Source organism: Diorhabda sublineata, chromosome 2, assembly GCF_026230105.1.
Source record: "Diorhabda sublineata isolate icDioSubl1.1 chromosome 2, icDioSubl1.1, whole genome shotgun sequence".
Classification (NCBI taxonomy): Eukaryota; Metazoa; Arthropoda; class Insecta; order Coleoptera; family Chrysomelidae; genus Diorhabda; species Diorhabda sublineata.
Genome location: NC_079475.1, coordinates 38,533,853 through 38,558,570, shown reverse-complemented (window position 1 = coordinate 38,558,570; position 24,718 = coordinate 38,533,853). Strand labels below are relative to the sequence as shown.

The 24,718-nt window shown below is 30.8% G+C and overlaps 2 protein-coding genes across 2 annotated transcripts in view; one reads left to right on the top strand and one right to left on the bottom strand.

The window, feature by feature from the left end:
* The first annotated feature begins 536 nt into the window (after positions 1 to 536).
* Positions 537 to 4,091, top strand: LOC130453373 (ethanolamine-phosphate cytidylyltransferase). The gene is made up of 6 exons (XM_056793081.1): positions 537 to 818; positions 1,719 to 2,036; positions 2,224 to 2,536; positions 2,621 to 2,878; positions 2,968 to 3,175; positions 3,840 to 4,091. Exons 1-5 carry the CDS (start codon positions 760 to 762, stop codon positions 3,151 to 3,153), a joined length of 1,134 nt encoding a protein of 377 aa, XP_056649059.1. The 5' UTR covers positions 537 to 759; the 3' UTR covers positions 3,154 to 3,175; positions 3,840 to 4,091.
* A 669-nt stretch (positions 4,092 to 4,760) lies between these two features.
* The window catches only part of LOC130453372 (uncharacterized), a 36,990-nt gene continuing 17,032 nt past the window's right edge, over positions 4,761 to 24,718 (bottom strand). Inside the window, exons 2-6 of the mRNA XM_056793079.1 lie at positions 24,546 to 24,573; positions 16,103 to 16,341; positions 12,092 to 12,228; positions 9,198 to 9,476; positions 4,761 to 7,693 (exon numbers count right to left, since the gene is read on the bottom strand). Coding sequence (XP_056649057.1) covers positions 7,117 to 7,693; positions 9,198 to 9,476; positions 12,092 to 12,228; positions 16,103 to 16,341; positions 24,546 to 24,573 — 1,260 coding nt within the window. The 3' untranslated portion in view covers positions 4,761 to 7,116. The remainder of the gene's footprint in view (positions 7,694 to 9,197; positions 9,477 to 12,091; positions 12,229 to 16,102; positions 16,342 to 24,545; positions 24,574 to 24,718) is intronic.

Here is a 24,718-nt window from a genome sequence, read left to right as displayed (position 1 = left end):
TATTTAACATGTATATAACCTCCCTTGTTACACCACTGCTCAAAAATATACGTTTTATCGAGTCGATATGACTCAATGAGATGAGGAAGGAAAACAACGTGGTGTGATGATTTCAAACTCCCTTGCTCATGCGTGCTTGTTAAAATACTCACAGCGTTGTCAGTTTATTCATATTTCATACAAAAACAAGATCTTTGGTACACTTTTGATATTGTAATAACTTGAATTTAGTTTTTTTTAAATGGCATCATAACCATAGGTGTCGTTACACAGTTGAATCTAACATTGATTTTTTTTAACTTTGTAAAATTCTTAAATCTTTTTATATGTTTTCGAGATGATTTATTTTGATTTTAGGTCTTTTTTTCAGTTTAAAATTATAAGTAAAAATTAGACGTTTCGACCTTTTGCAGTCAAAATATCAAGATTAATGGGTACAGTCAGATTTGACTTTTCCAATATATGCTTTATGTTTTTTCTTTGTGAGTTTAAAGTAGAGAATTTAATATCATAGAGTCATAAGAATATTCGGAAAACAAGTGATTATGATGTGACAACAACGCGCAATTGCGTCAGTTTTTCCATTTGACAACTCTAGAATTTAGTTAGTAGAAATTGTATATAGAGAGGAGATTGGATTTACGATTTATTCAGTGTAATTTGTATTTTCTTAACGATAAAGAGTGCTGTGATTTTACATTTTAAATAAACAACTTTTAATTTTTATATTGATTTATTTGGCATTATTATTTTTTAAATATGCCGGAAAATACTTCACAAAATGGACACAAATATACTAGAGTTTGGTGTGATGGGTGGTAAGTACATCATTTACTTGTATAAAACTTTGCATTTTTTAAATTTAAAATAATAGTTGATTATTTTGATCATAATTATTGGATGTATCAACGTTTAGTCTTTTATGAATACGGGAAAACTTTCAAATATAATTTACGTATTTTGGCGGGGTTTAGTATTTTTTTCCATAATTCATCTTTATTTTGTTGTATACATAATTTTGTGTCTTATCAGTGACAAAGATAGGATTTATATCCTGGAAGTCATATCTTATGGATTTTATTACAACGGAATATTTTAGGGGTGACTTTATGACAAGACATAGTTTTTGGGTATATTACTTACGTCTATGATGAATAAAATAATAAATCGAGTTATAATTACTAGATTATTAAAATTTTCCTAGTTTAAGTAATTCAAGGTTAGGTCAAAAATAAAAACATTTGAAATTATTATGATTGAATAAATTTACATTTTCTTATATGAATGCGTGGGGAGTGAACTTAATGGTTTTATAAAACAATTGATTATTCAATTGAAGTGATAGCTCAAGTTGATCTTAATTAATTTACCCACTTTTTTCGATAAAAAACCTTGTCATATAACCCGATATAATCTATCAATAAATATTTACTTATATAAAATTTCTCATAATCATAAAAGTAAATAATATGACATTTATTCCTTGATCAATGATTGAAATGAAAGTTTTTTTCATGTTTTCTTTCAAACAAAAATAAATTAATTTTGAACTTGTTTGTTGATTAAATGTGTACACAGGAAGTCCATATAATGATAAACATCGATAAAATACTAAATAAAATTTAATACTCGAAGCAAAAAAACACGGAAATAAAAATATCACACATTGTGTGTCTACATTAATGTTTTTGGAAAATCACATATAAAATTCCTTCCAGTTATGATATGGTACATTTTGGTCATGCAAATTCCCTTCGACAAGCTAAAGCATTGGGAGATTATCTGATTGTGGGGATTCACACAGATGAAGAAATTATGAAACACAAAGGACCTCCGGTTTTTACTGCGGAGGAGCGATACAAAATGGTTAGAGGAATAAAATGGGTCGATGAAGTAGTAGAAGGAGCTCCTTATGTAACTACATTGGAGACCTTAGATAAACATAACTGCGATTTTTGTGTACATGGAGACGACATTACATTAACAGCTGATGGAGTAGATACTTATCATTTAGTAAAAAGTGCTGGAAGATATAGGTAACATAAAACTTTAAATTAAGTTTTTAATTACTTTTTGTGAACTTAAGACAAAGTTTAATCTCATCCAGGATCTGTTCAATTGTCTATTTTGATATTGTTGATGTTTTTATTTATCAGAAATACCATGATTGTGACATTGAATAAACCTTTCTTTGAAGTTCTAGTCTCGAATGTTGTTTTTTAGGGAGGTTCAGAGGACAGCTGGCGTTTCTACCACAGATTTAGTTGGTAGGATGCTTCTTTTAACTAGGAATCATTTTAAACAAGGTCAGTATGAGTACGATGTTGCTAGGGAGCATTCATCGTCAATGGGCCAAGACTCACTTGCTAGATCTCCTTGGACAGGTTGTTCGCAGTTTTTACCTACCACGCAAAAAATTATTCAATTTTCTGATGGGAAACCACCAAAACAAGGCGATAGGATAGTTTATGTCGCAGGAGCTTTTGATCTATTCCACGTTGGCCATTTGGACTTTTTGGAAAAGGCAAAAGAAAAGGTAAATAAACTTTTAAATCAACATAATTTCTCCGTCTACTTTTTTAAATAATCCCTTCTTACTATTTTATTATTTTATTCACAGGGTGATTATATTATCGTTGGTCTTCATACAGATCCAGTCGTTAATAGATATAAGGGCACAAATTACCCAATAATGAATCTTCATGAAAGGGTTTTGAGCGTATTGGCGTGCAAATATGTTTCAGAAGTGGTAATAGGTGCCCCTTATCTAGTAACGGAAGATTTGATGGAGCACTTTAAAGTTGATGTAGTCGTTCATGGAGATACGCCAGTTATGCCCGACGTGGACGGCAGCGATCCCTACGAATATCCAAAAAAAGTGAGTAATTAGAATTCACCCCATTTCCTATATCGCTAATTATTTTTCTTCTCCATTCTATTTTATCATCTTGTTCTTTTTCTTTTAAGGTTGGAAAGTTTGTGACTGTAAAATCTGGCAATGACATGACAACGGAAAAAATAGTTGAACGAATAATAAGGAATAGGTTACAGTTTGAAAATAGGAATATCAAAAAAGAAATGAAAGAGTTGGATGTGCTTAAAAAATTGGAATCACTTGATTTCAAACAAAACGGACATGTGACAAGTTTGTAGAATTACTCACCCTAAAATAATGGTATGATGATTGTATTTATTACTGTATACCTTAGTTTATTTCAAAAAATTGTTTTTTATGCAGATTACATACACGTACACTGTAGGGTCTTTTAACTATACTCTAGGACTGTCATTTCAGCAATGTAATCGTGTCACTAATGGTCTCTTAATAAAGTTATGGACCAAATGATGAAATATGGCAAAAAATAATTTTGACTCCAATGTAACTTTTTGTAGTTTTTTTAAATACTTTTCAATTAACAGCCAAAAAATTGAATTTTAACTGCTTATTTTAGGTTGATTCATATTAATTGTGTCAAAAAATATATACATGAAAGTATTTTTTTGAGTTTCCAATCAAAAGGAAAGTTAATAACTTAAATAGCTTGAGTAGAGCAAAATTATGAAAAACTGAATAAAATTTGTCTGAAAAATGGAAAATTAACGCTTTTCTATATATTCTTGTGATAAAAATTGTTTAAAAACAATTAGGGCACCCAGTGACCTCTGGAACATAACCTAGAAATGCAAAATTTTTAATATTGATAGAGTTGTTTAATTGTTGAAAAATATTTTTTCAATAACATCAAATAATTTAAAAAAGATTGTTTCAATGTGAACTATATTTTAATCCCTATTTGCTTTGTTAATACAGAGCGTTTCAACAATTATTATTTTTACAGCAATCAAGATAACAAGTTTTTGGATCGCTCTGTATATAAATGTGTTCCTATTTATTTTTTAAAAGGATTCTACACAGTGATATATGTATATACCGACCGAACTTTGCAAAGTTTTTTTTTATTTTTTATATTGTCTTTTAGGGCAAAATGTTTATGTAACTAATTATTTTACAATTTATTTTGTTCTATTATAATTTATTGAATGTACTTTGAATATTAGGAGTTATTAATATAATTATGTTGTTACAGTACTGAAAGTTTTTTATTATATCCTGAAATTTCCTTTTAAGTGATAACTACTGTTTTATTATATATTAGGGACTAAGTACATTCCCCCTTTCTTGATATGATACTGGAGATCTTCAGTGACCCAACCCTCTTAGAAATTCCAGTGTGTCTTATAACTCTAGCTGCCAGAGATCGTTTTCTATTTCATACCCTCCAAGATGTAGTGCTTTGGACTTCCATGACGTCTTACACTAGGTGCAATGTGGTTAATCGTTTATCTTCTGCACGCTGCATTTTTTACTTAATCTAGTGTCTTCAGGTGTCCATTAAGGCCCCAACAGGATCCCTATTAGTATTTGTAGGTTGCTTGTACTTGCTCAGATATTTCAGCAGATCTTCTCTGGTTATAGCTTCCCACAAGTGTCTTTGCCTGTCTCAACCCCTTTAGATTATCCCAATAACTTGTTTCACCATTATCTATTGTTACTGTTGGTTTTATACATAAAAATTAAGTTTTTCAAATTCTAATTATAATTTTTTGGTGTCTTTAAACTTATTTGTTAATTCCTTCCCCTTGTGTGCTGGTAAGTGGTTTAAATAGTTCCAAAGCATTTATAGGATACTTAAAGACTTCAATACCTGTGAAATTATACCCACAAATGGGTTACAGGGGAAAGAAAAATAACTTAGGGCTTGTTACAATTTCTAATATATTATACCAAAATAAGATGCTCCCTGTACATTGATGATTAAAAGAAGTGTAGTAATAAAACTTTATTCGATTTAAATACAATAAATTAAAAATATTTGGTGTAAATACATACCTACAAAGCAAATAAAATCCTCTAAAATTTAAAATATGTCCACCGACCCAAAAATTGGAAATTTCTTATGATAAAAGATATTTTATAAACGCTTCAAATGAATTAGCATCTACGAAATTTCTTTTTTGAAGATATTCCCAATATAATTCAAACAATAAAATTTATGTACAAAACTTATATATAAAAATAAATACTTATAAATAAACATTTAAAAGGGATCTATAAAAAATCTTGAAAATTAATTTGACGCCATACACAATCACAAAGTTAATTATTTTGCACTGGCAGTGATATTTTTCAATATTCATAACACGAAAAAAGTCCTAAAATACCGATTTTAGTAGTGAACTTATGGTGGAATTAAACTTTAATAGTATATTTTAGCTTCGTAAAATAAAGAAAAAGTAGTGTATAGTTGTCATAGATACATTCTGAATCTGTTTTAAACCATTTATCAGGGATCAATTTAATTATTCCAGTTAAGATACAACAATTCACTTACCAGAAAAAAGTACAAGTTTAAAATATCTTTTGACTTTTGGTTATTTCTATAGACAATAGTATTATTAGAATTGAACAATTCAACTGAACTGAAATCAAATTCTAGAATTTGTGTAATTTAAAATCTGTCAACACCTGATTTCCGACGTCCATGATATCCATTAACAAAGTGAACGTAGTAGAGTACACTGCATAGACAAAACACAAGCACTTTTTAAAAACCTGAATCACACCACTAGAAATAACTAAAAAAGTTACTAGATTTGTAGCGAAAATATAAAATTTTATATCTGGAAAGTTTTAATCACAAATTAAATAATAACTAAACCGAAACTATTTTTTTATAAAGGCGAATGCAAAAAATAACATGGTCAAAAATAATTGTAGAGTTAGTTAGGATGTCACTAATCCGGATTACCAACTTAAATAACTTTGCGGGTCGTTGTAGACTTCGATTCAACTGGTAACCAATTCAGGATCGTTAAAATGCGCATCCCTGATTAGGAAACCATTTAGTATATTGATTTACCGAAATCGTAATCAATATAAATTGTGAACACTGCTTGTACGCATGCGATCAGTCTCGTTAATTGATTCGGAATTAGAGATATGTAGGGGAGGAAAAGTTTACAAGAGTGCGTTTCCAAATTTCGTAAGACGCCCATTTTGATTTTTTCATGTGAAGGTCATGTAATTACAAAAAAAGGAATGTTGTAAAGTAGGGTTAAAATAAGTAACAATATTCAAGATTTATAATTTTAGGTTGAAATGGTGATTATGCGTCAATTGGCAGCACTGTTGTTTTTGTTATTACAGCTGATTTGGTGTTGAAGATTATTGCCTGAGGCAATTTGCAAGTTATTGGTTATGTTTATTTTCATTAAGAATATACATCAAGATCCTTTTTTCTTTTAGTTGCACATCTTGGTAAATTTTACAGTGATTGAAGTTAAAATGTCGAATATTCTTTGTGAGAAGTCTAATACAGAGTTATTACACATTTTATAAAAGTTTTCCTGACGTACGTTCTCAGAGATCTGCAAATTCATGTTTACTTATTTTCTCTAGTGTTATTATGTGTTACAAAATATCAGAATTTTGTTGTACGTTCAGAAGTAACTTTTAAAGCCTATAGATGATCGTATTTTCACATTTCCCACCGAAGGTATCATCAAAATGACAGCTTACGACATTAGTACGTCCGCGCATGTTAACACTTATTCTCCCTTCCATATACGTGTTCGGAATCGGATCCGTGAATAAAACTTATGTTTTGTGATTGTATTCGGATTGCTATCTATGCCATAGATAAACTTGAAATTATTTGATATGACTGTTTTATTTTGATGTGATTTTATAAATAAAAACAGAGAGGTAATTTCACTTTGGAAGAAATGAACTGTTAAAAACGAAGATATTAACGAAAAAAAAAAAGATGATAGTACACGGAAATACATACAAGATGCTTGAAAGCAGACGAAACAAAGTTTGAGTAGTTTGCAAGTAAGAAATATATTCATAGTTTTAAGGCCGATTTATTAACTTTCTAACCTTAAAATCAATCCCTTGTACCTTTTATTATATCAAAATTTATGCAGTCTTGATTATTTTTTGCTCGCTACTGAAAGTTTTTGAAAAACAAATAGAAATGAATGAATTTATAAAGTGGAAGTTACTTGAGAATATTCATCATGTATAAAACATTCAAACTCACATAAATAGGTTCACTGAGTTGTTGCTCGTCCAGTGTATCCGGAATCTGAAAACCTTCTACTATCCCTAACAAGCTGATCTATATTTTTATTATTGTTATTAGCCCCGACGAGTGTAGTATGTAATTTAGTAGCCAGCCAACACATGATAAAAGCAGACAAAAACAACAAAGCCCCTAAAATAGCAGCGACAACCAAAAAAGTACTGCAACTGCCTTCTATACTTTGCGTTCTATGATAAAATTCTCCTGGCATTAGTACAGTGTATTCCAAATTTCCTTGTATCCTAGTAAAGTGTGTGGAATTGTATTTATAAGAAGAGCCATCTGGTTGCTGGATGACTTCGACGATATCAGCTTTTCTCTTCTTCCTACCATGCCCCGAAGGTTCGTATAAATCTAAACAGAAGTCGGGTTGGCAATCTGTGGCTTCCATACAAGCTTTTATTTGAGAATGAATCCATAAAGTCGAACGTTCTTTCATGGTGCTAAGGAGGAAAGCTTCGAAATCGAGAAATACCTCGTTAGGGCGTTCTCTGTATCGAGCTGGTTGATGTGGGATTATTGACGAAAAATCTCTATTTCTGCATCTAAAAATTATAAATAAAATCGTTTTAAAATATAAAAAAATCATTTTAACAAAGTAACACCTAACAAAGTTTCATTTTTTTCTACATAAAACTAACCTTCAAACACATTTTTTGAAAATTTCATCCCAATGCCTCAATTATTTTGGCGAGACTGATTTTTTAAACATGTGAATGTTTTTCATAAATACTTGTACAAGTTTGAAGCCTCTTAAATCCAATACTGTGGTGCTTAACAACGTTTCGATTTTTTTAAACATAAAACTCACCTTCAAAAACATCTCTTTAAAATTTCAGCTCGCTGCATTGATTATTTTGGTGTAAGTGATTTTTGAAACATTCATATGTATTTTATTAATATATGAAAAAGTTTGAGGCCTTGTATTTCTAATACTATGAAGCTTATCGACGTCCTGATTTTTTTAAACATAAAACTAACCTTCAAAAACATCTCTTTAAAATTTCTCCTCAATGCCTCAATTATTTTGGCGTGAGTGATTTTCGAAACATTCATATGTTTTTCATTAATATTTAAACAAGTTTGAAGCCTCATAATTCCAAGACTGTGGCTCTTACCAAAGTTCTGATTTTTTTCTACATACAACTAACTTTCAAACACATCTCTCTTAAATTTCACCTCAATGCCTCAATTATTTTGGCGTCAGTGATTTTTGAAACATTCATATGTTTTTCATTAATATATATTTACTTTGAAGCTTCGATTTCCAATACTGTTGAGCTTATCGACGTCCTGCTTTTTTTTACATACAACTAACCTTCAAAAACACATTCCTCTGAATTTTTACATCAATACTTTAATTATTTTGGCGTCTTTATTAAATTGATTCATTCATCAGACAAGATCATATAAAAGCTGATTAATTTGTATTTCTTATATAAGCATGACATTCATAATTTTTTTACTATTTCTACTATTACCTCATAATGACTACTTAATAAAGCTATTCTCATATCAGTTTGTGTATTAAATTTTTGAGGTTATAATTTTACGGGGATTATTAATAACTGGTTAAAACAAAGAACCAGATCATGGTGAAAATCTTTCGTTAACCAATAGTAGGTATCCAATTATGTAAATTATATAATCAGAGAAAATGGATAAAAGTAGTTTAAAAATAATTGTGCATATTAAAATTCACGCCGGTAGTTTCACGTTTTTATAATTGCGCATTTATTGTTTACATTAAACACTGACCCAATTTATACTTCCTCAAATATAGTCAATTACAAAAACATAAAAAACATCGGTATAATTTTCATGCATTTCAATACAAAAATACACTACCGAGAATAAAATTTAGGTCGCGAGTGAATGAAATTTTTATTTTTGTTGTTTCTTTTTTGGTTGTAACGCAGTTTACTGATTGCTTTTATAGAAAAAGTTCTTGTTATTTAAGTTTATATACAAATAAAATAATTTTATTTCATTATGCTATTCATTGAAACAGGAAAAAATTCTAATTTTATATAAGACGATATAACTTACCCATCTTTGACTAAAGCTACGCTTCCAGTCATGTGAGGATCATCGGGATCAGGACTCACTGTAACCTCCATTAATTTGACATATTTCCATGCTGAATCCGGACTTATCCTTGCTCTCAATTGTAATTTTGTACCAATTGGTACTGCTTGATCTACTGGCAATTCACTATTTGATATATTACTGATTCTAGCTGCAGGTGCTTCCTTATACAACGCCACTTCGTATTCCAAACGACCTGGAGTTTCTTCTACCACACCAGATACTCTAGCACCATGTGGACTATAACCATTAAACTTATATTAACATGATTGAATTTTCATTTATTATATAAAAAAGGGGTGACATTATTGAGAAAATTTAGATACCGATTCGCGAACAACAATTTTCCAAAAATCGATCTCACTTTGATAGGCTGTAGTGTAAGAACAACTGGGCAAATGTTTAGCGCTACTGATCTAAACACTGTTTACATTTTACATAATTGTTCGATCATATGTCAAATGTCAGATAAGCACAGAATTGCCAACTTAAATTTAAAAAGTATAGGGTTTCTGTATTTTGTAATAATGAGCACGTTTAAATTATTTATTTCCGTAACGGTGCTAAAAATAGTACTATTCGTTTAAAACAACACTGACACAATTCAATAATAATATTTTAAGTACACTACTGCGAACTGAGAAAAGAAACGGAGAAAATTTGAGTCTTCTAAAATTGCGGTTAGAACGTGGCCAATAGAGCTGAACAGAAGGTGTGCCTTGTTGGAATTATTTGTTATTGAAAATTTAATTTTACAAGTTTGTTGATGGCAAAAAATTAGGACAAAAATAATTGCCGTGAAATATTTTGCCAGTAAAAAAGGAGGCCAAAAAAAAAAGAGATCGCATTGATTTGTTGAAGTGCCCATTATCTTTAATTTTATTTACAGCAACCGTAATCGTAATTTCTTACACGACCAGTATTTTTTCACCTTACACTTCTTTTTGGAAGTTTTTTTTTACAACCTCTGGTCTAAGTAGCCTGATTGGTGAAATGAGATAACATTTGACAGATATAAACCTTTATTTATATCTCGTTCTAATATTGGAACGCGAATTTCTTCAACTGATCAATCTAGTATCATTATGTCTATGATGACACCATTTTGAATAAGTCAACTACATGTCTTAGTTAGTCTTACATACTTTTAGGTAAAATATGCTTAAATATTAATATATGAACATCCACAGTATAATTTTCTCCCACTATCCACTAAATATGAAAAATTAATCACTAATATAAGTGGAAAATTTAGTGCTTCCAACCGAAAAATGATTTAATTGGAAAGTGTGGTTATGTAAGTTTCAATTGTTATCTTTAGTAACAGCACGTCAAAAAAATGAAACCGAATTAAGTAAAGACATGCATTTGGTTATGGTCAAATTCAAGATGTAACCCCATAGAAATAATAGTATTATTTCTAATTATAACCCCCATACCAATAATTTAACGAAAATATTTCTAATATCCTATTTTTAAAACTATTTTAGGAAACCTGAATCACATAACTAGAAATCGCTAAAAAGTTACTAGATTGAAGCTATGACATAAAATATTAGTCAGACTAAAATTATACACTCTGGAAATAATGAACCACAAACTAAATAATAATTAACCTAATAGTTACCCGATAAAATAGCGATTGCATATTATTAAAAACAAAACGAAATATGACGAATTGTAAAATTAAATCTTTAGAGAATTTCAAGGTCGGTGACTATGTTTGTAAAAAGGTTAATAGCAGTTGTCAAATTTGGTGGCACATGAAGTTTTGAAAAGTTTTGTATTTATTGGTGGAACAAATTTTAAAAAAATTATAAGATCTCAGTCGTAAAAAATTCAGAATTAAGGAACTACAATAGACGAAATTTGCATTATTCAGAGAGCAGTACTGATATATTCAAGACTTACGTGCTTTTAGGTTAAATTTATACTGATTGGTAGTATAACTTATACTTTAGTCATTCCATGGTTATTTGAAATTTTCGTTGTTTAATTCTGAGCTTACTATTTTACATTAGGTTTATTTGTTAAAGTTAAACTACTACTTCTTCTCACTTCAACATTGTACCTCAAAACAATTCGGCAATCGGGTATACAGCAAATTAAAAACATTGCTACAGGTTACTTCATTAAGTGGTTGTCGAATACGCTCTGGGTAGCGCATTGTTATAATTCATTATTTTTAGAATAACTTTCATATTAGAATTTCCATAGCTCAAGCTCCTATGTATGTTTATTGAGAAAATAAAAATGATGCATGAAGGAACATAAATCCTTATTTTATTTTATAATACACTGATCCAAATGAATACTTTAATTATTTTTAAGGAATAAATACATTTGTAGAGGAAATCCATTTTATGAATTTTTGTATGCATTTACTTATCACAATCAGCAGTTTCTTACTTCATGAGAAGCTTTGTTAAATTTAATAAATATTGCCCATTTGGAATTTTTAAATGAGCATTTTTTATTAGAAATTTAAAGTACATTTTAATATGCAGTGTGAAAGTTTAGAACTGAATTTGTAAAAATACAGGCTCTATATTAAATAAACACAAACGCTGGGGTACAGGAATTACAGGATACATAAATTTGTTTTGCGTTACCTTTTGCGAGCGAGGTTGTAACTAACAAATTCAATGCATTCGGTAACAAACATGGACTGACTATGTTTTTAAGATGAGTTGTATTTTAGCGATTTTATAGTGATTTTGTTTCACATAGAAACCATAAGATTGTTTGACATATACTTAGCTCATTAGTATTTTATCTCGCAGTAATTAATTTTAGGTTTATATAGAACAAATATTAAAATAATTATAATCGTAGGTATGATAAGATAGACTTACAAACTTCCTGCAAAACCCGCTGCCTTATTTTCTATTACAGTCGGTTCGGGTGGTTTGCACATTATTATCAACTCTTGATCTGATTGCATAACGACCCCTGGAAATTGTGGAAACCATACGCGGACGTGAACAAATCCCTGAAAGAATATTAATAGATGAAATTTTGTTAAATACTCGAAATAGTTTATTACTAATAGTTTAGATCATGTTAAATAAGTTGTAGGTGTTTTTCGCACTACTTAGAAATGAAAAATTGTCATCCAATTTACGAGGGGTGATCAAAAACTACTAGATCTTGCGTATCTTTCCGGAATCACCTAGTGGTTATTGTCTTTTCACTTTTTTTAGGTTTTTTTGTACTAGATGTGATCTAGTAGTTTTATATATAATACACAAATGAAGTTTTCTGAATTTATTTATGTCTAGAATCAAGTATTAGATACTCTATTATTATGTTTATTATAAACATAATGTGTCGCTTTAGTATGCAAGTTATAGAATTCTCTTATAGTCCGGTAAAATCCAATTTATAGTCCATACAAATTATACATGCTACAAAACTTTTAATAAGTTAAAAAATAGTACAAATTATAAGTAAAATGTGAGAAGGAATATGAGTTGTTTGCGTTTTTAAGTCAAATAGTGAAGTATTATAAAATTAGGTGGGATTAAAATTGTAGATCGTTAAATTTTCTGAATGTTCTAATTAGGAAATGGATATACAACTTTTATATCGAATAATTTTATGATAAAACTGACAGTTTGGTTAGAAAAAAAAAACGATTTTCATAAACTTTCACATTGAAAAATTAGCAACTGTTGGTAGTTTTCTAGATACTATTTTTAAGACAAATTTTACCGGACTATGAAAGAATCCAACTATAAACAAAGTTTGTTTTTGTTTGGAATCATTTATGAAGTCATCACTGAAGACGAGACAGACGCGTTTTAATTTTAAGACATGCAGATTTGAACTTTGATATTTACAATGTTGCCAAGCACTTTTAAAAATGTTCATTAATAAAAATGACTATCAAATTATACTATATCAAAGATTATATTTTCATTACACATGTATAGTTTTGTAGTACAACTCAAATGCCACATATTTGTGTCAGTTCATCTTTAACAGTTCTTTGACATAAACAGTTATGTACTTCAAAAGTGAGATTAACAAGTTTGATTTTTCACATAACGTTTATGTAGGATGACATATGTTTTAAAATAATATTTCCATTCATAGTATCATTAGATTTATTTGTTGTTTATTTTTGAATCAGAATTATTATTATTATCGTATATATAAATTTTTCAATACGTCATTTGAACGGATAATTTTATACTTTCGCAGTCCCCTCGTTTTTTTGTTATAGAAAATCGTTTTCACGGCGGATTTATGAAAAAAATATGGGAAATATCTCACCTGGAGATTTCATATTGTTTTATGACTTTAAATGTGATCATAAACGCATTTCTTCGCATAAAATCGTTCATAAGTTTTTTATAAACCCAGCTCATGTATTTTGTTTGTTATTATAAACAAAAAAAACGAACATTTTGGAAAAAAAAAATATTGAGGAATGTTTGTTTATTCATTTTTAGTCTCTAACAGTCAACCCTAGTAACATACCATTTTTTAATGGTAAAAATTTCCAATTTTTCAAATTTAACTTTTAATGTTGTACACTTGATTACCATAAGTGATTTTAAGAATGTTTTTGTCTATATAACTTTAATGATTACTTAATAAAAAACGATTATATGTGAGAAAAGGTCAATTTTAATACAAATTGTTATTTTTAATCGTAAAAACATGATAAATCAACATTTTTGTATACATTTTGTTTCAATTTGTTCATTTTTTCATGTAGATTATGAAAAAAAAAATAACAACTTCGTTTGATTATTTGGAAAAAAGTTATCAACAATTATACGTGAATGAACATGAACATTTAAAACCCTGAAACCAATTTTTTTTATTCCTCCAATTTTTTTCGTAAATCCAGCGCAAAAACGAATATTTTTAAAAAAAATTCATAGAAATCGAATGATTTTTCGATTTTCTAGAGCCAAAAAAAACGAGGGGACCGCGAAAGCATAAAATTACCGTTGAAAATCAATTGCTTCAATTCGTTTTAAAAGAAAATTTATTATAAACATCTAGTATCATAAATAATCTTGATCATACACAAAGAAAGCCTCAATATTCGAACTACAACTCATGGTATTCTGTAATTCTGTGATTCTAGTCCATACTATGTATTAAACTTAGTTTTCCTTTTGCAAATGATCTGATTTATTTCATATTAAGCCATCAGATCGCTGTAATGTAAATTCTTTACACGTGGTCGCGTTCAAGCGTGACCTCAGTACAGATCAAACCGGATAATTTAATTATTGTCTTGAGGTATTTACGGAAAAAGCGGAGGAAAAGAAAATATAGTATCCATCCAATCGAGTACTGCTTACTTCGATCCATAATTTTGCAAGCACTTGCATGCAAACTTGCACAAACTGAATGAAACGTGTTCAATGCTGTTGACAATGTCGAATGCCGCGTTTGGAGCGCCAATATGACCATCGACATAAGAAACTGTGGAGAGTTTATTCAAATTTCAAAATTAATCGCGGTGGTTGATGGAAAGTACGACCGTCTACAGGGTTTGTCCGGAAAGTAATAGGACTGATTTTCTTCCGCCGCGATTGTACTTCAGAGCGTGCGCGCATCGACTGGATTCGGTAGAGGGCGTTCCTAGCTAACAAACGAGCGGCCGGTCAGTTGTCTCCGAGCACCTGGAGAGTCAGGACAGGCATTTTCGCGCTACGTGTTTCTGTGAGTTGTACAAGCCGAAACTCGGTAAATCTGCGACAGAGACGTTTGATATGATCAAGCAGGCTTACCCAGATGTTGCTTTAGCAAGAAGTGGTGTGTTTCGGTGGCACCAGGCCTTTTTGGAGGGCCGGGAAGAGGTCGCCGATGAAGACCGTGCTGGAAGACCTTCGACTTCGACAAACACCGACAATGTGACTCGTGTGCGCAAAGTTTCGAACACAGACCGTCGACTAAGTATTCGTTTGATTGCCCAGATGTTAAATTTATCAAAATCTGTGGTTCATGACATTGTGATGGAGCATTTGAACATGCGCAAGGTGTGCGCGAAGATGGTCCCAAAAGTGCTCACTGACGACCAGAAATTGCGGCGAGTGGAAGTGTGCCAAGAAAATTAGAACACGTGTGAAAGTGACCCCCAATTTTTGAATAACGTAATCACAGGTGACAAGTCATGGATTCCTTGAGTATGATCCCGAGACAAAGAGGCAATCTTCCGAGTGGCATACACCGGCGTCTCCTCGCCCAAAAAAGGGAAGAATGAGCAAATCCAAAGTGAAAAGATGCTAATTGTCTTTTTTGACATCAAAGGCATCGTCCACCATGAATTTGTTCCTCCTGGACAAACCGTCAACGCCAAGTTTTACGTGGAAGTGCTCAAGAGACTCAAAAGAAGGGTCAATCGGGTCCGACAAGACATCGCAGCAGACTGGAAGTTGCACCACGACAACGCCCCGGCTCACACCGCCTTTCTTGTGAACAGCTACCTGACTAAGGCCGGCATTCCAACGCTTCCGCAGCCGCCCTACAGCCCAGATGTGGCACCCTGGACTTTTTTTTGTTTCCTCGCCTGAAAAGGCCGATGAAAGGCAAGCATTTCGAGACGACAGAGGGGATCCAAGCAGCATGCACCGCGGCTCTCAAGGCTATTCCGGAGAATGCCTTCCGTGACGCCTTCAATGCTTGGAAATCGCGCTGGCAGCGCTGCATCGACACAGAAAGAGCCTATTTTGAAAGTTTTTAAAGAATTGTAACGATTGGCTCAATAAATTTTTTTAAATCGACTCACTCCTATTACTTTCCGGACAAACCCTGTATATAACAATCGCCTCAAGACGTAGACTTATACCAGTAACAACACTATCATAAAAAATATCGTACATTCTGAATAATTCACTTACGTTTCTCTTTAGAACTCCACATCGACTGAAATCAAAAATTTTCAAAATATATTTGAGCGACGTCGTATCGCTGGGATCCTGTCTTATCTGACAAGATGGATCAGTTTCCGCATCAACTCCTCGATCATCGGCGAACAACGGGTGTCCTTTGAATCCTTCGGGTTTTCGCAGTTTTGCTATAATCGAATCTCTAGATCCCGCATTATTACCTATCGCGAACGTACACTGGATTTCGCTAACTGCAACAAAAAATCTAATTTGAAAAGAAATTTTGGTTATAAGCACGATGTGGGAGAAAAAAATTCATTTGGCAATGCTGCAATGGTCATAAAATGGTAATTTCTTCATTTAGATTTCAAACAGTTTAGCTGTGGATCAATATAAGTTTAAATTTTTATATATATTTTGAATAGAATAATTATTTAGACAAAAATCAATTATTTTCAAATTATACAGCTTCTGTATATTCTTCATTTCATAACTTTGTTATGACTCACTCTGCATATTCATTATTCACCATACATAATGAACTTAAGTCGATATTAATTCCTGAAACATAGTTTTTTTCTTATTATCAAAAGTAATTTTCTCACACCTGGTATACTTTTTATTGAGGTTTATGCTCAATTATAACGGCTGCTTCAACGGATGTAGGTCACGACAACACGCAATATACATCAAACTCACACATACTTTAGGTTATTTCTCGAAATAATTGCCGGTAGTAAGTACTTACCTAAATTTAAGTAATTTGTAAAAGTGAAACTTAAAAATCGTGCTTATGAACTGGAATGGAATATCTAGCTGTATCTAATGTATTTTATGTCAAATTTTGTAATAGATACGACACGGGTATGTCCCACGGCAGCACTACAAGTCATTTTAGACTTGCCCCCTTTGAAGACCCTCATAGAAAATTGAGCATTAAAGTGGACAATAAAAGCAGTACAGAACATGGAGCCCGGTGACTTGATTGGGCACCTTAGCGTTCTAAAGAAATGTCTATAGAGTTGCAAACTATGCTTTATCAAAAAACTATGAAATTATGAGGACAAATCGACTTTAATGGTTAAATGCCCATAGATATATGGTCAAAATGTCTTCCAAACTATGCTTTATCAAAAACTATGAAATTATGAGGAAAACTCGACGTTAGTGGTTAAATGTCCATAGATATATGGTCAAAATGTCTTCCAAACTATGCTTTATCAAAAAACTATGAAATTATGAGGACAAATCGACTTTAATGGTTAAATGTCCACAGATATATGGTTAAAATGTCTTCCAAACTATGCTTTATCAAAAACTATGAAATTATGAGGAAAACTCGACGTTAGTAGTTAAAAGTCCATAGATATATGGTCAAAATGTCTTACAAACTATGCTTTATCAAAAAACTATGAAATTATGAGGAAAAATCGACGATAATGGTTAAAAGTCCATAGTTATATGGTCAAAATGTCTTCCAAACTATGCTTTAATAAAAAACTATGAAATTATGAGGACAAATCGACGTTAATGGTTAAAAGTCCATAGATATATGGTCAAAATGTCTTCCAAACTATGCTTTAATAAAAAACTATGAAATTATGAGGACAAATCGACGTTAATGGTTAAAAGTCCACAGATATATGGTCAAAATGTCTTCCAAACTATGCTTTAATAAAAAACTATGATATTATGAGGACAAATCGACGTTAATGGTTAAAAGTCCATAGATATATGGTCAAATTGTCTTCCAAACTATGCTTTAATAAAAAACTATGAAATTATGAGGACAAATCGACGTTAATGGTTAAAAGTCCACAGATATATGGTCAAAATGTCTTCCAAACTATGCTTTAATAAAAAACTATGAAATTATGAGGACAAATCGACGTTAATGGTTAAAAGTCCACAGATATATGGTCAAAATGTCTTCCAAACTATGCTTTAATAAAAAACTATGAAATTATGTGGACAAATTGACGTTAATGGTTAAAAGTCCACAGATATATGGTCAAAATGTCTTCCAAACTATGCTTTATCAAAAAACTATGAAATTATGAGGAAAACTCGACGTTAATGGTTAAAAGTCCACTGATATATGGTCAAAATGTCTTCTAAACTATGCTTTAATAAAAAACTATGAAATTATGAGGAAAAATCGACGTTAATGGTTAAAAGTCCATAGATATATGGTCAAAATGTCTTCCAAACTATGCTTTAATAAAAAACTATGAAATTATGAGGACAAATCGACGTTAATGGTTAAAAGTCCACAGATATATGGTCAAAATGTCTTCCAAACTATGCTTTAATAAAAAACTATGAAATTATGAGGACAAATCGACGTTAATGGTTAAAAGTCCATAGATATATGGTCAAAATGTCTTCCAAACTATGCTTTAATAAAAAACAATGAAATTATGAGGACAAATCGACGTTAATGGTTAAAAGTCCACAGATATATGGTCAAAATGTCTTCCAAACTATGCTTTAATAAAAAACTATGATATTATGAGGACAAATCGACGTTAATGGTTAAAAGTCCATAGATATATGGTCAAATTGTCTTCCAAACTATGCTTTAATAAAAAACTATGAAATTATGAGGACAAATCGACGTTAATGGTTAAAAGTCCACAGATATATGGTCAAAATGTCTTCCAAACTATGCTTTAATAAAAAACTATGAAATTATGAGGACAAATCGACGTTAATGGTTAAAAGTCCACAGATATATCGTCAAAATGTCTTCCAAACTATGCTTTAATAAAAAACTATGAAATTATGTGGACAAATTGACGTTAATGGTTAAAAGTCCACAGATATATGGTCAAAATGTCTTCCAAACTATGCTTTATCAAAAAACTATGAAATTATGAGGAAAACTCGACGTTAATGGTTAAAAGTCCACTGATATATGGTCAAAATGTCTTCTAAACTATGCTTTAATAAAAAACTATGAAATTATGAGGAAAAATCGACGTTAATGGTTAAATGTCCATAGATATATGGTCAAAATGTCTTCCAAACTATGCTTTAATAAAAAACTATGAAATTATGAGGAAAAATCGACGTTAATGGTTAAAAGTCCACAGATATATGGTCAAAATGTCTTCCAAACTATGCTTTATCAAAAAACTATGAAATTATGAGGAAAACTCGACGTTAGTAGTTAAAAGTCCATAGATATATGGTCAAAATGTCTTCCAAACTATGCTTTAATAAAAAACTATGAAATTATGAGGAAAAATCGACGTTAATGGTTAAAAGTCCATAGATATATGGTCAAAATGTCTTCCAAACTATGCTTTAATAAAAAACTATGAAATTATGAGGAAAAATCGACGTTAATGGTTAAATGTCCATAGATATATGGTCAAAATGTCTTCTAAACTATGCTTTACCAAAAAACTATGAAATTATGAGGACAAATCGACTTTAATGGTTAAATGCCCATAGATATATGGTCAAAATGTCTTCCAAACTATGCTTTAATAAAAAACTATGAAATTATGAGGACAAATCGACGTTAATGGTTAAAAGTCCACAGATATATGGTTAAAATGTCTTCCAAACTATGCTTTAATAAAAAACTATGAAATTATGTGGACAAATTGACGTTAATGGTTAAAAGTCCACAGATATATGGTCAAAATGTCTTCCAAACTATGCTTTATCAAAAAACTATGAAATTATGAGGAAAACTCGACGTTAATGGTTAAAAGTCCACTGATATATGGTCAAAATGTCTTCTAAACTATGCTTTAATAAAAAACTATGAAATTATGAGGAAAAATCGACGTTAATGGTTAAATGTCCATAGATATATGGTCAAAATGTCTTCCAAACTATGCTTTAATAAAAAACTATGAAATTATGAGGAAAAATCGACGTTAATGGTTAAAAGTCCACAGATATATGGTCAAAATGTCTTCCAAACTATGCTTTATCAAAAAACTATGAAATTATGAGGAAAACTCGACGTTAGTAGTTAAAAGTCCATAGATATATGGTCAAAATGTCTTCCAAACTATGCTTTAATAAAAAACTATGAAATTATGAGGAAAAATCGACGTTAATGGTTAAAAGTCCATAGATATATGGTCAAAATGTCTTCCAAACTATGCTTTAATAAAAAACTATGAAATTATGAGGAAAAATCGACGTTAATGGTTAAATGTCCATAGATATATGGTCAAAATGTCTTCTAAACTATGCTTTACCAAAAAACTATGAAATTATGAGGACAAATCGACTTTAATGGTTAAATGCCCATAGATATATGGTCAAAATGTCTTCCAAACTATGCTTTAATAAAAAACTATGAAATTATGAGGACAAATCGACGTTAATGGTTAAAAGTCCACAGATATATGGTTAAAATGTCTTCCAAACTATGCTTTAATAAAAAACTATGAAATTATGTGGACAAATTGACGTTAATGGTTAAAAGTCCACAGATATATGGTCAAAATGTCTTCCAAACTATGCTTTATCAAAAAACTATGAAATTATGAGGAAAACTCGACGTTAATGGTTAAAAGTCCACTGATATATGGTCAAAATGTCTTCTAAACTATGCTTTAATAAAAAACTATGAAATTATGAGGAAAAATCGACGTTAATGGTTAAAAGTCCACAGATATATGGTCAAAATGTCTTCCAAACTATGCTTTATCAAAAAACTATGAAATTATGAGGAAAACTCGACGTTAATGGTTAAAAGTCCACTGATATATGGTCAAAATGTCTTCTAAACTATGCTTTATCAAAAAACTATGAAATTATGAGGAAAAATCGACGTTAATGGTTAAATGTCCATAGATATATGGTCAAAATGTCTTCCAAACTATGCTTTATCAAAAAACTATGAAATTATGAGGAAAACTCGACGTTAGTAGTTAAAAGTCCATAGATATATGGTCAAAATGTCTTCCAAACTATGCTTTAATAAAAAACTATGAAATTATGAGGAAAAATCGACGTTAATGGTTAAAAGTCCATAGATATATGGTCAAAATGTCTTCCAAACTATGCTTTAATAAAAAACTATGAAATTATGAGGAAAAATCGACGTTAATGGTTAAATGTCCATAGATATATGGTCAAAATGTCTTCTAAACTAGGCTTTACCAAAAAACTATGAAATTATGAGGACAAATCGACTTTAATGGTTAAATGCCCATAGATATATGGTCAAAATGTCTTCCAAACTATGCTTTAATAAAAAACTATGAAATTATGAGGACAAATCGACGTTAATGGTTAAAAGTCCACAGATATATGGTCAAAATGTCTTCTAAACTATGCTTTAATAAAAAACTATGAAATTATAAGGAAAAATCGACGTTAATGGTTAAATGTCCATAGATATATGGTCAAAATGTCTTCCAAACTATGCTTTAATAAAAAACTATGAAATTATGAGGAAAAATCGACGTTAATGGTTAAAAGTCCACAGATATATGGTCAAAATGTCTTCCAAACTATGCTTTATCAAAAAACTATGAAATTATGAGGAAAACTCGACGTTAGTAGTTAAAAGTCCATAGATATATGGTCAAAATGTCTTCCAAACTATGCTTTAATAAAAAACTATGAAATTATGAGGAAAAATCGACGTTAATGGTTAAAAGTCCATAGATATATGGTCAAAATGTCTTCCAAACTATGCTTTAATAAAAAACTATGAAATTATGAGGAAAAATCGACGTTAATGGTTAAATGTCCATAGATATATGGTCAAAATGTCTTCTAAACTATGCTTTACCAAAAAACTATGAAATTATGAGGACAAATCGACTTTAATGGTTAAATGCCCATAGATATATGGTCAAAATGTCTTCCAAACTATGCTTTAATAAAAAACTATGAAATTATGAGGACAAATCGACGTTAATGGTTAAAAGTCCACAGATATATGGTTAAAATGTCTTCCAAACTATGCTTTAATAAAAAACTATGAAATTATGTGGACAAATTGACGTTAATGGTTAAAAGTCCACAGATATATGGTCAAAATGTCTTCCAAACTATGCTTTATCAAAAAACTATGAAATTATGAGGAAAACTCGACGTTAATGGTTAAAAGTCCACTGATATATGGTCAAAATGTCTTCTAAACTATGCTTTAATAAAAAACTATGAAATTATGAGGAAAAATCGACGTTAATGGTTAAAAGTCCACAGATATATGGTCAAAATGTCTTCCAAACTATGCTTTATCAAAAAACTATGAAATTATGAGGAAAACTCGACGTTAATGGTTAAAAGTCCACAGATATATGGTTAAAATGTCTTCCAAACTATGCTTTAATAAAAAACTATGAAATTATGTGGACAAATTGACGTTAATGGTTAAAAGTCCACAGATATATGGTCAAAATGTCTTCCAAACTATGCTTTATCAAAAAACTATGAAATTATGAGGAAAACTCGACGTTAATGGTTAAAAGTCCACTGATATATGGTCAAAATGTCTTCTAAACTATGCTTTAATAAAAAACTATGAAATTATGAGGAAAAATCGACGTTAATGGTTAAATGTCCATAGATATATGGTCAAAATGTCTTCCAAAGTATGCTTTAATAAAAAACTATGAAATTATGAGGAAAAATCGACGTTAATGGTTAAAAGTCCACAGATATATGGTCAAAATGTCTTCCAAACTATGCTTTATCAAAAAACTATGAAATTATGAGGAAAACTCGACGTTAGTAGTTAAAAGTCCATAGATATATGGTCAAAATGTCTTCCAAACTATGCTTTAATAAAAAACTATGAAATTATGAGGAAAAATCGACGTTAATGGTTAAAAGTCCATAGATATATGGTCAAAATGTCTTCCAAACTATGCTTTAATAAAAAACTATGAAATTATGAGGAAAAATCGACGTTAATGGTTAAATGTCCATAGATATATGGTCAAAATGTCTTCTAAACTATGCTTTACCAAAAAACTATGAAATTATGAGGACAAATCGACTTTAATGGTTAAATGCCCATAGATATATGGTCAAAATGTCTTCCAAACTATGCTTTAATAAAAAACTATGAAATTATGAGGACAAATCGACGTTAATGGTTAAAAGTCCACAGATATATGGTTAAAATGTCTTCCAAACTATGCTTTAATAAAAAACTATGAAATTATGTGGACAAATTGACGTTAATGGTTAAAAGTCCACAGATATATGGTCAAAATGTCTTCCAAACTATGCTTTATCAAAAAACTATGAAATTATGAGGAAAACTCGACGTTAATGGTTAAAAGTCCACTGATATATGGTCAAAATGTCTTCTAAACTATGCTTTAATAAAAAACTATGAAATTATGAGGAAAAATCGACGTTAATGGTTAAAAGTCCACAGATATATGGTCAAAATGTCTTCCAAACTATGCTTTATCAAAAAACTATGAAATTATGAGGAAAACTCGACGTTAATGGTTAAAAGTCCACTGATATATGGTCAAAATGTCTTCTAAACTATGCTTTAATAAAAAACTATGAAATTATGAGGAAAGATCGACGTTAATGGTTAAATGTCCATAGATATATGGTCAAAATGTCTTCTAAACTATGCTTTATCAAAAAACTATGAAATTATGAGGAAAAATCGACGTTAATGGTTAAATGTCCATAGATATATGGTCAAAATGTCTTCTAAACTATGCTTTATCAAAAAACTATGAAATTATGAGGAAAAATCGACGTTAATGGTTAAATGCCGAGATTGCGATCGCACGAGGCTCATCAGTATTCTACACCAATGGCTCAAAAACGGAAAATGGACGTAAAGGTCCAGAAATATATGGCCCAGGATCCAAGCTCGCTACCCCAATGCGCTCAGAACCTCCCATTTTCCAGGCAAAAACATACACTATACTTACATGCACTGCTCGCAATATAAAGATATTCATCCTTATAGATATCAGAGTAATCCTGGAATCACTCGACTCTTTGAATCTTCAAATCTTTAAACTCAATTGGAGCAAATAATGAAGTTACTTTTAAGTGGACACCTGACCGCACCGGAGTACACGATAATGAACAAGTCGATCGAGCCATGGTCATAAAGAAGAGGGAAAACGAGAAGAAATCACGAACATGGTATAAGACCCCAAGTCTGAAACAATCGAAAAGATTTTTTTTCTATTCTACCATATGATCTGAACAAAGACGATCAAAGGAGAGTTACTGGTATGCTTACTGGACACTTTTCGGTGAACTACCATCTGAAGAAACTCCCGATAGCTTTTGTTTCTTCTTTATAGACCCAAAGGAAACCGTCGAAGGCAATCCATAAATAAAAATTTACTTTCAGGCTTTTTAAACCCAGAAGAGGTAAGCCGCGTAATACCCAGACAGATACCTCACTTTACAAAACCGTTGCTGCCTGTTTGGTGAACAGTGCGGGATATACAATAGATCAAAGACTAATCTAAGTACGTACCTTCATAATCTTGTCCATAAATTGATATCTGAAACAGAATAATAAGAATAAACAACAGGTGTTCAGCTAGAGATAAAACATAATTTTTACAATATACAACTCAGTTCAAATACAACGACCAGAATCCCGAAACTCTCAATTCTCTGTCGAAGAGTACAAAAAGCATCGGTTTC

Bases quoted from the DNA above. Each gene is read 5' to 3' on its own strand.
- LOC130453373 (XM_056793081.1), top strand. From the start codon at position 760: ATGCCGGAAAATACTTCACAAAATGGACACAAATATACTAGAGTTTGG. The intron at 2,537-2,620 runs GTAAATAAACTT...TTTTATTCACAG, and splicing joins TGGAAAAGGCAAAAGAAAAG to GGTGATTATATTATCGTTGG. The intron at 2,879-2,967 runs GTGAGTAATTAG...TTTTCTTTTAAG, and splicing joins CCTACGAATATCCAAAAAAA to GTTGGAAAGTTTGTGACTGT.